General features: G+C 42.3%; 1 protein-coding gene across 1 annotated transcript in view; it reads left to right on the top strand.

The window, feature by feature from the left end:
* ME1 (malic enzyme 1) overlaps positions 1-13,289 on the top strand; it is a 209,981-nt gene that overhangs the window by 17,673 nt on the left and 179,019 nt on the right. The window contains exon 2 of the mRNA XM_069598978.1: positions 11,909-12,042. Within this exon, the coding sequence (XP_069455079.1) occupies positions 11,909-12,042 (134 nt within the window). The remainder of the gene's footprint in view (positions 1-11,908; positions 12,043-13,289) is intronic.

Here is a 13,289-nt window from a genome sequence, read left to right as displayed (position 1 = left end):
ATTTTCTTTCAACTTGCCTGTGCCACTAGGCTTAGTCAAATATTATTATGGGTGTGTCTGGGAGGGTGTCTCTGGATGAGATTAACGTTTGAACTGGTAGACTGAGTAAACAAGACTTCCCTCCCCAAGTAGGGATCTCCTCTTCTTAGACTGCCGGTAAGCTGGGCTTCCCTGGTGGCTCAGATGGTAAAGCGTCTGCTTGCAATGCTGGAGACCCAGGTTTGATCTCTGGGGTCAGGAAGAGCCCCTGGAGAAGGAAATGGCAATCCACTCCAGTACTCTTGCCTGGGAAATCCCATGGACAGAGGAGCCTGGTAGGCTACAGTCCATGGGGCTGCAAAGGGTTGGACACGACTGAGTGACTACTCTACAGGCTGGGACATCAGGCTTTTTTCCCCCTGCTTTTGGACTTGAGCTGAATCCTTGGCTCTTCCTGGGTCTTACAACCAGTGGCCTTTGCCCTAGAACTATACTGTCAGCACTCTTGGTTTCTCCAGCGTTTGGACTTGGACTCAACCTATACTGTTGGCTCTCTGAGCCTCCAGCCACCAACTTCAGACCAGGGGACTTGTCAGCTTCCATACTTGCATGAGCCAGTTCCTTATGGTAAATTGTTTCATATGCATGATGTATACACATATACCCTACTGGCTCAGTTTCTTTAGAGAACCTGGATCAATACATTGGGCTTGATAATCTTCCATAAAGTAACTCTAAGAGGAGACAAAATATTTCTGAAAATCTCCACTGTGGATCTGAAGTAAGAAAGCCATCTTGTGGTGTTTCTGGGAATATCATATGAAGTATATATATCCTTAGGATGAGGATGAGGATGGCAATTAGAGCTATGTAATTAGACTGCACCGCTTCAACGGAATCTAGAGAAGCCAGAGACTGAGCCCAGAGCACACCAACATTTAGAGTTCAGAAAGGGAGAAGCCAGCAGGGGGAGTCTGAGAAGGAACAGGCAGTGAGGAAGAAGAAAACCAGTAGGTGCTGTAGGCATTGGAGAAAGTGAAAGGTGAAAGTGAAGTCGCTCAGTCGTGTCCAACTCTGTGACCCCATGGACTATAGCCCACCAGGCTCCTCCCTCCATGGGATTCTCCAGGCAAGAGTACTGGAGTGGGTTGCCATTTTCTTTTCCAGGGGATCTTCCTGACCCAGGGATCAAACCCCGGTCTCCTGCATTGCTGGCAGATGCTGTACCCTCTGAGCCACCAGGGAAGCCCTTAGGAATGGAGGCATAATTCTTTGCAACAGTTCTTAACATACTTTTTGCCAAAGTGCCCTTTGGAATTTTGGTGAAGTCTGTGTGACTCCTTAAATCAAAGTGTTAAATAAATAATTTTTTAAATAATACTGTTACATAAGAAACCAATTATAATAAAATGTAGCTATCAGAACATGGAAAAACAAATGTGGGATATTGTAAGATATATTTCTCTTTATTAAAGACTTAAATAGCAAGACAATATATTTAAATATAGACAATTTAAAGTAAAATTTAGGGACTTTCCTTGTGGTCCAGTGGTTAAGAATCTGCCTTGCAATACAGGGGATGTTGATTTGATTCCTGGTCAGGAAACTAGGATCCCATATGCTGAGGAACAACAAGCTGACCCGCTGCAATTACTGAGCCTGTGCGCTGCAACTAGAGCATCCACGTGCTGCCAAATAGGAGCCTGAATGCTGCAGCTACTACCTGATGCAGCCACATAAATGTTGTTAAAACATGTTTTAAAAGGATTGTTGAAGGTCATCAACATGACGAGACTACATGTCTGTTCATGTTCTAAAACAACCATATTTTGGTCCTAAAACTGTTGTAATTTCATAACAATGATAAATGGTATTTCAAGATATATTCCACAGATTTAATGTGATATGAAAATATTTGTTATTTCTATTTATGACAGAGTCACAGGAGCTACTAATATTTCCTTTGTTTTCTTCCTTCTTTTATAATGGAAGGAGATACTTAGTTTCATAGAATTAGTGAAGAAAGATGTCCGTGCCTAAAGACTCCTGACTTACACCTCCTCATTTCTTGGGGGTCCGTGATTATTAGGTATATGGACTTTAGGCTCACAACCTTTGGTAGGGAACTAAACTGGATCTTGACAAAAAGTACAGACTGCTGCTGCTGCTGCTAAGTCACTTCAGTTGTGTCTGACTCTAGACAGGGTGTCTAAAAAACTGACTGTTAAATTCAGGAGCTTTCTGACAGTACCAAGACCATGAAGAATAAAAATCAATATTTACTTAGCTCTTGTGTATTCCTTGGAAAGAAAGTTATGACCAACCTAGACAGCATATTAAAAAGCAGAGACATTACTTTGCCAACAAAGGTCCATCTAGTCAAGGCTATGGTTTTTCTGGTGGTCATGTATAGATGTGAGACTTGGACTATAAAGAAAGCTGAGCGCTGAAGAATTGATGCTTTTGAACTGTGGTGCTGGAGAAGACTCTTGAGAGTCCCTTGGACTGCAAGGAAATCCAACCAGTCCATCCTAAAGGAAATCAGTCCTGGGTGTTCATTGGAAGGACTGATGTTGAAGCTGAAACTCCAGTACTTTGGCCACCTGATGCAAAGAGCTGACTCATTTGAAAAGACCCTCATGCTGGGAGGGATTGGGGGCAGGAAGAGAAGGGGACGACAGAGGATGAGATGGTTGGATGGCATCAACGATTCGATGGACATGGGTTTGGGTGAACTCCGGGAGTTGGTGATGTGCTGTGGTGAGGCCTGATGTGCTGTGATTCATGGGGTCACAAAGAGTCGCACACGACTGAGTGACTGAACTGAACTGTGTATTCATGATTTTGTTTTAAAAGTTAGTAACACAAACATTTTTATAATACTTTATAATTTATATAAGATGTAAAAATATCTGGACTTACTTTATCCTCTCAACAACAGAGTGAGACACACATAACATACACACAGACCGTGTGTTCCGTATGTTTGATTCCTCCTGTTCAGTAGAGGCAAAAGTTGAGTCTCCATTTAACCGCAGACACTGTAAGTACCTACTCAAAACCGCAGTGTTAAATAATATCGACCTGTGAATTAGGGTGTGTGTGCTCAGTTGTGTCCAGCTCTTTGCGACCCCATGGACTGTACCCCACCAGGCTCCTCTGTCCATGGGATTTCCCAGGCAAGAATACTAACGTGGGTTCTTCAGGAGATTTTCCCCACCCAGGGATTGAACCTGCATCTCCTGCATTGGCAGACAGATTCTTTACCACTGCGCCACCTGGGAAGCCCACTAATGCATCAGATTTGAGTCTCAGTGCAAATAGATTTATGTTGCCATGAATTCATATTTGCTGGTGAATTATGCATATAAGTTTAAAGTGTATCAATCAATGGAACCTGTAATATACCCAGAACATACTAGACAGCTGCCTACAACAAAGACTTATCTAGTCTGAAATGTCACTAGTGCTGAGGTTGAGAAGCCCTTGTTTAGATGAAAGTACTTAAAATCCCCACAAGCTCTGGCACTTAAGGATGGTAGGTGGAAATGTCGTTTTGTCCAACCAAGTTGATCTTGAATGCCTGGTCAAAGTCAATTTAAAAAGCTGTCACAAGTGGATTAATTTAATTCAATAATGTGTGGAAAGTGCAGTTGTTACTTGAGAGATTTCAAACCGTCGGCTCTCTGTATTACTGTATGTATTAAATGTTCGTTTAGTTTGAATGGGGTGCATTGGTTGTTCAAAACAGAACTACATAGAACTGAGCTATGTGAAACTGACAAGTTGTTTCAGATCCATGTATTTATTATCCGTTTATCTAAAGTCGATTGAGGTACTGCTCCATCCTGACTTTGTGCTGTCGTACAAATATGAGTAGAGTGCCTGTCTTTCAGAAGCACCTAGATCTCTGGGTAAAATGGCTGTTAAACAGAAATAATGAAGAATAGGAAGTTCATGATAGAAGTTCATGATGATGTGAGAGAACACTGGAGGACATCTCTCTAACCCAGAGAGGAGGAGGAAAGCTTTCTTGAAGGGGATTCACCATTTAGCTATAGGCAAGGGACATTTTGCATGCCTGTGTAATTTAACTGGTAGCTAAATGTGTTGAATTGCTGTCTAATTTTCATACTCTGTAGATTCCTTCTTTTAAAAATTGGAGTATAGTTGCTTTACAGTGTTGTGTTCATTTCTGCTGTACAGCTAAGTGAATCAGCTATATGTATACATATATTCCCTCTTGTGGATTTCCTTCCCATTTACCCTATAGGTCACCACTCTATAGATTGTTCTGCTTCCTCAAAGAGTTAAGAAATCAAATTAAGTCACCATAGACAGTTATTTTGTAATCCTGATCTTTTGGTTCACTATCTGAGCAATCACTTTTCATATTTTCATAGGCATACTTAGAGGGTTTGTCTGACACACACACGCACACACACACACACATTTTTTGTTGTTATTCAGTCACTAAGTCATACCTGACTCTTTGTGAACCCATGAGCTGCAGCACGCCAGGCTTCCCTGTCTTTCACTGTCCCCCTGAGTTTGCTAAAACTCATGTCCATTGAGTCAGTGATGCCATCCAACCATCTCATCCTCTGTCGCCCCCTTCTGCTCCTGCCTTCAATCTTTCACAGCTTCAGGGTCTTTTCCAGTGAGTCGGCTCTTGGCATCAGGTGGTCAAAGTATTATTGGAGCTTCAGCAGCAGTCCTTTCAATGAAGTGCAAATGTCCATGTGATCACTAGAGACTCTTCTGGCAATAGGTATTACGCATTTGGTTTGGATTATCCATATACATTTTGAACAAGGATCTTAGGCTTAGTTTTATCCTTTGTGTATGTTGGTAGTTTCAATAGTTTACTAAGAATTACCAGTCTGCTTACATAACAGAAATTTTTTGCCACTGTGAAAAATGTGAAATTTACCTGAAAACTTCTTTGAGAACAACAGCACTCCATCCTGATGAAAGGATTTTGAAACTTTATTAATGTTAGTGTTGACATCGATGGTTAACAACTTCTCAGCCTTTATAAGGAATATATAAAGTTCTGACTTTTAAGTAATAAAACTAATTAAGCCTCTCGTCTATGTTTTTAAAATCCATTTGCTATCTTAATAGAGGTGTTCTTTCCTTTTTTAAATAAAGCAAACATCACTTAAACTACAGTATGGTTTATTTGCTTATATCCTGTAATGCCTAGATGAAATAAGTTTGGGGGGTTATATGATTATGATATTTTCTTATAAGTTTTAGAGTATCTAGGGTCAAGTATATTTTAGGTATATTTTTTATAATCATTACTTATATAAGTTTGAAAGTGAAAGTGTTAGTCGCTCAGTCGTAGCTGACTCTTTGTGACCCCCATGGACTATAGCCTATCAGGTTCCACTGTCCATGGGATTCTCCAGGCAAGAATATTGGAGTGGGTTGCCATTCCCTTCTGTGAGGGATCTTCCCGACTCAGGGATTCAACCCTGGTCTCCTGCATTGCAAGCAGATTCTTACCTTCTGAGCCACCAGGGAAGTCTGAATTACTCTATACTCAGTTCAGTTCACTCGCTCAGTTGTGTCTGACTCTTTGCAACCCCATGGACTGCAGCACGCCAGCCCTCCCTGTCCATCACCAACTCCTAGAGTTTACTCAGACACATGTCCATTGAGTCAGTGATGCCATCCAAACATCTCGTCATCTGTCGTCCCCTTATCCTCCAGCCTTCAGTCTTTCCCAGCATCAGGGTCTTTTCCAGTGAGTTGATTCTTCCCATCAGATGGCCAAAATATTGGAGTTTCAGCTTCAACATCAGTCCTTCCAGTGAATATTCAGAACTGATTTCCTTTAGGATTGACTGGTTGGATCTCCTTGCAGTCCAAGGGACTCTCAAGAGTCTTCTCCAAAACCACAGTTCAAAAGCATCAATTCTTCGATGCTCAGCTTTCTTTATAGTCCAACGCTCACATCCATACATACTGCTGGAAAAACCATAGCTTTGATCTTTGTTGGCAAAGTAATGTCTCTGCTTTTTAATATGCTGTCTAGGTTGATCATAACTTTTCTTCCAAGGAGCAAGTGTGTTTTAATTTCATGGCTGCAGTCACCATCTGCAGTGATTTTGGAGCCCCCCAAAATAAAGTCTGTCACTTTTTCCCCATCTATTTGCCATGAAGTGATGGGACCAGATGCCATGGTCTTAGTTTTCTGAATATTGAGTTTTAAGCCAACTTTTTCACTCTCCTCTTTGACTTTCCTCAATTCAGTTCAGTCTCTCAGTCGTGTCCGACTCTTTGCGACCCCATGAATCACAGTACGCCAGGCCTCCCTGTCCACCACCAACTCCCAGAGTTCACCCAAACTCATGTCCATTGAGTCGGTGATGCCATCCAACCATCTCATCCTCTGTCTCATCCCCTTCTCCTCCTGCCCGCAATCTTTCCAAGCATCAGGGTCTTTTCCAATGAGTTAACTCTTTGCATGAGGTGGCCAAAATATTGGAGTTTCAGCTTTATCATCATTTCCTTCCAAAGAACACCCAGGACTGATCTCCTTTAGGATGGACTGGTTGGATCTCCTTTCAGTCCAAGGGACTCTCAAGAGTCTTCTCCAGCACCACAGTTCAAAATCATCAAAAGCATCAATTCTTCAGCTTTCTGCACAGTCCAACTCTCACATCCATACATGACCACTGGAAAAACCATAGCCTTGACTAGATGGACCTTTGTTGGCAAAGTAATGTGTCTGCTTTTCAATATGCTATCTAGGTTGGTCATAACTTTTCTTCCAAGGAGTAAGCGTCTTTTAATTTCATGGCTGCAGTCACCATCTGCAGTGATTTTGGAGCCCCCCCAAAATAAAGTCTGACACTGTTTCCACTTTTTCTCCATCTGTTTCCCATGAAGTGATGGGTCAGATGCCATGATCTTCGATTTCTGAATGTTGAGCTTTAAGACAACTTTTTCACTCTACTCTTTCACTTTCATCAAGAGGCTTTTGAGTTCCTCTTCACTTTCTGCCATAAGGGTGGTGTCATCTGCACATCTGGGGTTATTGATATTTCTCCCGGCAATCTTGATTCCAGCTTGTGCTTCTTCCAGCGCAGTGTTTCTCATGATGTACTCTTCATCCAGCCATAATACGATTATGGCTGCAAACATTAAAGTCAGTGAATTCTGTTGTCATAATGAATTCCCACATGTGTATAGATTGTCTTCAAGAAACTTCTGATTTAGATAGTGTTTGCCTTTTTGCCATCTAGCTTGATTATTTTTAGTCATTATCTAGAAAAAAGGCAAACTACTGAAGTTCACTGGAAACAAAGATTGTTATCATGGAATGTAGATCTTATTTGTTCTGTTCTTGTGGTAATAGTTTCTAATACATTACTCAGGACAAAGTTTCTTTCTCAGTTATGTTTGCTCTGTGCAAACATGGTTTCCAATATGTCTTCTGTTATGCCAGGAATTTTGTTTTCATTTCTGCTTGGTAGTCTCAGTTTTCTCAAGAAGATATACATAAATTAATTATTAGTGTCCAGAAGAATAGTTGTGCTGTTTGCTGCCCTCAGAAGTGAAACCACATACCATTCTGATGTCTAGGGATTTAGTCGAAAAGGTTTTCTAAGTAAGGCAAGTAATAGAAAAGAAGAAAACCAGGCTTGCACCTTGAGTGTATGAGAATGCTTTTAGGGAATTAGAATTATAAATGGTCTGGAAACCTAATATATGTATAGCTCAGCTTTTGAACTACATGAAAAAGACTCAATAGAAGTCATTTGAAAGTTAGAACCTGCATCTATACCTTGGACACACTATCCTTTCTTGGCCCTGCAGGAGAACCCTAAGGTAAAAATTCTTTGAAGCAGATATGTTATTTCATCTTTTTAATAAGAATATATTACAGGTAGCATGTGACTGTCAGGTTTTAGACATAACTGATCAATAGTCACGTATGGATGTGAGAGTTGGACTGTGAAGAAAGCTGAGCGCCGAAAAATTGATGCTTTTGAACTGTGGTGTTGGAGAAGACTCTTGAGAGTCCCTTGGACTGCAAGGAGATCCAATCAGTCCATTCTAAAGGAGATCAGCCCTGGGTGTTCATTGGAAGGAATGATGCTAAAGCTGTACTTTGGCCACCTCATGCGAAGAATTGACTCATTGGAAAAGACTCTGATGCTGGGAGGGATTGGGGGCGGGAGGAGAAGGGGACGACAGAGGATGAGATGTCTGGATGGCATCACTGACTCAATGGATGTGAGTTTGAGTGAACTCCGGGAGTTGGTGATGGACAGGGAGGCATGGGGTCGCAAAGAGTCGGACACGACTGAGTGACTGAACTGGACTCAACTGATCTGTGTATAAATTTCTCCAAAATATATCTCTATTAATATGTCTCTGTTATAGTTAGAAACAGTGAAATAGAGAGCAGGGATTATTACATTGTTCAGTATTCCACTTACTGTTTTTCTGAATACTTTTTGGGAAGCTCCTGGTCGGTAGGAATCACACCGATGTGTCGTTCTTAAAACTGCCATATATATTTAAAATTTTGCAGGAGTTTTAAGATATAAGTTTACATATTCATTGTTTTTCTGTTTAAATTTATTTGGCTATGCTGAGTGTTAGTTGTGGCATGTGGAATCTTCATGGCATCATACAGCATCTTTCATTGCAGAGCACGAACTCTCTAGTTGTGGCGCGGGCCCCGCAGTTGCCGTATGTGGGCTTAGTTGCCCCACAGCATGTGGAATCTTAGTTCTTTGACCAGGGATTGAACTCGCGTCCCTGCATTGGAAGGCAGATTCTTAACCACTGGACCATCAGGGAAGTACCAATATTCATTGATTTAAAAAAAAAAAATTCATAAAGAGTAGTGGTAGCTCAGCTGGTAAAGAATCGCCCTGCAATGCAGGAGACTCGATTCCTGGGTGGGAAAGATTGCCCTCAAAATGGGATAGGCTATCCACTCCGGTATTCATGGGCTTCCCTGGTGGGTCAGACGGTAAAGAATCCATCTGCCATGCGGAAGACCTGAGTTTGATCCCTGGGTTGGGAAGACCCCCTGGTCCAAGGGCGCGGCAGCCCACTCCAGTATTCTTGCCTGGAGAATCCCCATGGACAGAGGAGCCTGGTGGGCTACAGTGCATGGGGTCGCAAGAGTCCGACATGACCAAGAGACTAAGCATGGTGCACAGCAATACGGTGTGAGCCCAGTCACAGGACTTGAACTCAGCCCAGTGTTCCAGACTCCTAAGTCCTAGCGTTTGTGTTTGTTTTCTTAAGAGTTGAACTGGCACTTTAGTGTGTCTTGGAAAATTTGGCTAACAGTGTAAGGAAATTTGTAGTTATTAAACGTCAAAGAATATCAGGAGATACCCAGATGGCATTTTTTGTTTACATGACACGGTATGCCAGACTTGTTAGACTGAGGAATTGTTTCAGACTAGACATTGGAAAATTCATGTAAAAAGACTAGCTAATTTCACCAATACATAAGTTAGTGCCTTGTAAAGCAAAAGAACAAGCCTATGTCAGTACTTCTAATAATGAGCCTTATTCTCAGAATATTAGTATTTTGATTATTATTTTTGAAGGCAGATTTTCAAGGGCATAACATTCAGAAGTTTGCTGCTTCTTCAGATACATTCATATGTTTTTGAGACTTTAACTTCAGCCCAGCATTTTTTTCCCCCATTTTTACCTTAAAAGTTTTATTTCAAACTAAAGAAAAGTCTGTTGAGGCTTCTTTTACAAATACATTACTGTATATAATTTTGCTTCAACTCTAGGAGTTATTTCCTGACGTTTTGCTTTGTATCTTTATTAAAAGTTGTATCTTTAGCAGGTGAACCATGCCTTCCATTCTGTAAATTCCTTTTTCACAAAAACATCCCTTTCTGGTTACTTTAAATTTAAAATATGATTTTACCAGGCTTAATAGGCTAATCAGTGTCCTGAGCAGCAGTTCTAATGCTTTAAAATTTTTAATTTAAGTCTGTAAAATTTTTAAAAATCTCTGTTTTGTTTATGTAGCACATTGTGCATGCTTGCTCAGTCACTTCACTGGTGTCCGACTCTTTGCAACCCTGTGGACTGTGGCCCGCCAGGCTCCTTTGTCCATGGGATTCTCCAAGCAAGAATACTGGAGTGGGTTGCCATGCTCTCCTCCAGGGGATCTTCCTGACCCAGGGGTTGATGTAGCCCGTTACTGAGGTCTAATTAGGTCGGCTAGTATTCTGAGCACTAGGGATAAAGTAGTGGGAAAAAAGAGATAAAATTCCCTGACCTCATGGAGTTTGCATTTTTGTGAAAACACAAAGCACAAATAGAAAATGGCATGGAAAGGTTCCAGCAACGCCATGGGGTCCCTTGGTGCGTACTGGGATCCAGGCAGAGGACAGAGAGGCTGGCTGGGCTGCTGTGCTCCAGGCAGCCAGGAGCAGGCGCACTAGACTGGATAGCAGGGGTGTCCTCTCAGCGGGGACCATCCTGCTACTGTCCACATGCATTAGACTCTAAAGGGCCCACCGCCAGCCATGTAACACTAGGGGCTTTTGCACAGAAGGGAATGGCTGCTAGTGGAGCAAAACATCTTGGAAATGGGCACCAGCTGTGTGGATAGCACGTGGAGCAAAGCCAGGCGTGGTCATGGTAGGGCCAGACCCAGAGTGGGCACAGTCTAATCGAACAAGCCTCTTGGGCTTCAGTATCTGGAGCAAGAGACCTTCTCAGGGAGACTCCTTATCCCAGTCCTTCCAGGTTCATGACTACTGGGGTTTCTCTGATTTAACTTGCCTCATATTACATCCCGGCCTGTCTCTTAGGTCCAGTCTGCGGTTTTGTATCCATTCATCAGTTCTATTTGGTGTGCTTGTTTTTGAGCCTCGTAGTTTGTAATACTCTCGTTTTATACAGTCAGTGTTCATGTAAACTGACAATGTAGGTAAGGCTCCAATGGGCTTACTGGGTGAGACTGGAAAGGTTTTAGAGAGGAGGTGGCATTCGAGGTATGGCTTGGAAAGAGAGAAGCAGGGAAGACTTTCTTGTCCATGGTATCCTGGAAGGGTAAAGGAGTGTGGTGTGTCCAGGCAGTAGGGAGAAATTTTGTATAACTGCTAAGTCACTTCAGTTGTGTCCGACTCTATGCGACCCCATAGACGGCAGCCCACCAGTCTCTCCCGTTCCTGGGATTCTCCAGGCAAGAACACTGCAGTGGGTTGCCATTTCCTTCTCCAATGTATAAAAATGAAAGTGAAGTCGTTCAGTCGTGCCCGACTCTCAGCGACCCCATGGACTGCAGCCCACCAGGCTCCTCTGTCAATGGGATTTTCCAGGCAAGAGTACTGGAGTAGGGTGCCATTGCTAGAAGTGTATAAAAGAAGCAGGAGACAGTTTGGGAGAGGAGTGTTGGAGAGGCTGCCTTGAAATCATAGAAACAGTGTTTCCAATCTATTTTGTATGTATTGGCTTGGCCAAAAAGTTGGTTCAGCTTTTTGTATGCAATGTGACGGAAAAACCCAAATGTTTTTTGCCAGCCCAATAGAAACACAGCAGGTCATAGGCAGCCTCCTCATGTTCCTCATTTTAAAATCTCTTATAATAACTGCTATTCATTTTTCTATTTAATGATTCCAATACTGACAATCATATCTTCTTTCACTTAAGTGTCTTCAGATACTCCGCTGCTACCCATCACCTGATTTTATCCTAACGTCTAAGCGACACGAATCTGAAAATGCTATCCTAATATTGAAAGGGGAGGAAACTGAGGTGTGGAGAGACCCCATGATTTTCTCACAGTCACATGGCTATGCTTGAGTGGATGCCAGATCTGATTTTCAATTCCATATACTTACTGATTTCACTGGTGTGTAGATATGCGTTTTGTCCTTTTCCCCCTCGAATTACTGCATTTTCCTTTTCTCTATAGGACTTGGCTTTTACCCTGGAAGAGAGGCAGCAACTGAACATTCATGGCCTGTTGCCACCCTCCTTCATCAGTCAGGATGTCCAGGTCCTTCGAGTACTTAAGAATTTCGAGCGTCTAAACTCTGATTTTGACAGGTAACATGTTCCCGAAGGTGATTTTTCATATTTCTCTGAGGCAGCTGTCTAGTTTATGTCTTATTAGATGAGCAAGTTTAAATAGTGCTTTAGAAAGAGTAGTCAGCTTTGAGAAAGATTTGCCTGTAAATACAATGATGTTTGTAAAAAATTTACCCTGTGTAGGAACATCTGAAGAAGATAAAATTTTCTTTTCTAAACTATATCCGCAGAGAAATGACTTTTTCCTCCTGTGACAGAGTTGTTGCTATCAAGGTCAGTTACGGGGAGATGCCATTCCAGACTAGGTGAGAGTGGCTTTGAGTCAGACCTCAAGTACATTGTAGGTGAAAGTGCACTGATTAGGCTTCCAAGAGGGCTCCAACACTGTTGGGAGTTTAGGTCACTTACTTTGTTTGCAGTCCAGTTTCCGTGTTTATACGAGGGTAAATGTAACATTGCTCCCTACCTTTGGAATTAGCCAGCTGGAGCTGAATTCCAGCTGCACCTCACTAGCCTTGGATCCCTGAGTAAACCCTTATACCCACTGCCATGACCGCTGCTCGTGTCTCACTGTCTTCTTTGGACTCTTTTTGTATTAAAATGTTGCAGGCGTGCAGGCTGAGTGGTTTCAGCTGTGTCCGACTCTGCAACACCGTGGACTGTAGATCACCAGGCTCCTCTGTCCGCAGGATTCTCCGGGCAAGAATAGTGGCATGGGTTGCCATTTCTCCTCCATGGGATCTTCCTGACCCAGGGATAGAACCTGCATCTCCTGTGGCTCCTGCATTGCACGTGGATTCTTTACCACTTGAGCTACTAGGGAAGCCCCTTAAGGTGTTAAACCCGCCTAAACCTCAGTTTTTTCATCTCTGGGTTGAAGAGAATAATAGTTATTTGAAAATGTTATTGTGAAGGTTAGAAGAGAGAGCTAACCCAGTATCTAGTAAGTCTTCATAATAGGGTTCTCCAGAGGTATAGAACCAACAGGATGTGTGTGTGTGTGTAATTATGTACATAAAGGGGGGGTTATTGATTGATTGATTGATTTTAATTGTAAAGAATGAGCTCAAGTGATTATGGAGGCTTGGTCAGTCCTAAATCTGCAGGTAGACTGGCCAGCTGGAGCCCCAGGGAAGAATCTGATTCAAGTTCAAAGGCTTGAACTATTTTTTTGCTGAGGAGTTAGAGGGAAGGCCAGTCTTTGTTCCATTAAGGTTTTTAAATGATTGGATGAGGCTCACCAACATTATGGCGTGTACTCTGCT

This window comes from Ovis canadensis, chromosome 8 (assembly GCF_042477335.2).
Source record: "Ovis canadensis isolate MfBH-ARS-UI-01 breed Bighorn chromosome 8, ARS-UI_OviCan_v2, whole genome shotgun sequence".
NCBI classification, from domain to species: Eukaryota; Metazoa; Chordata; class Mammalia; order Artiodactyla; family Bovidae; genus Ovis; species Ovis canadensis.
This window is presented reverse-complemented; position numbering and strand designations above follow the sequence as displayed.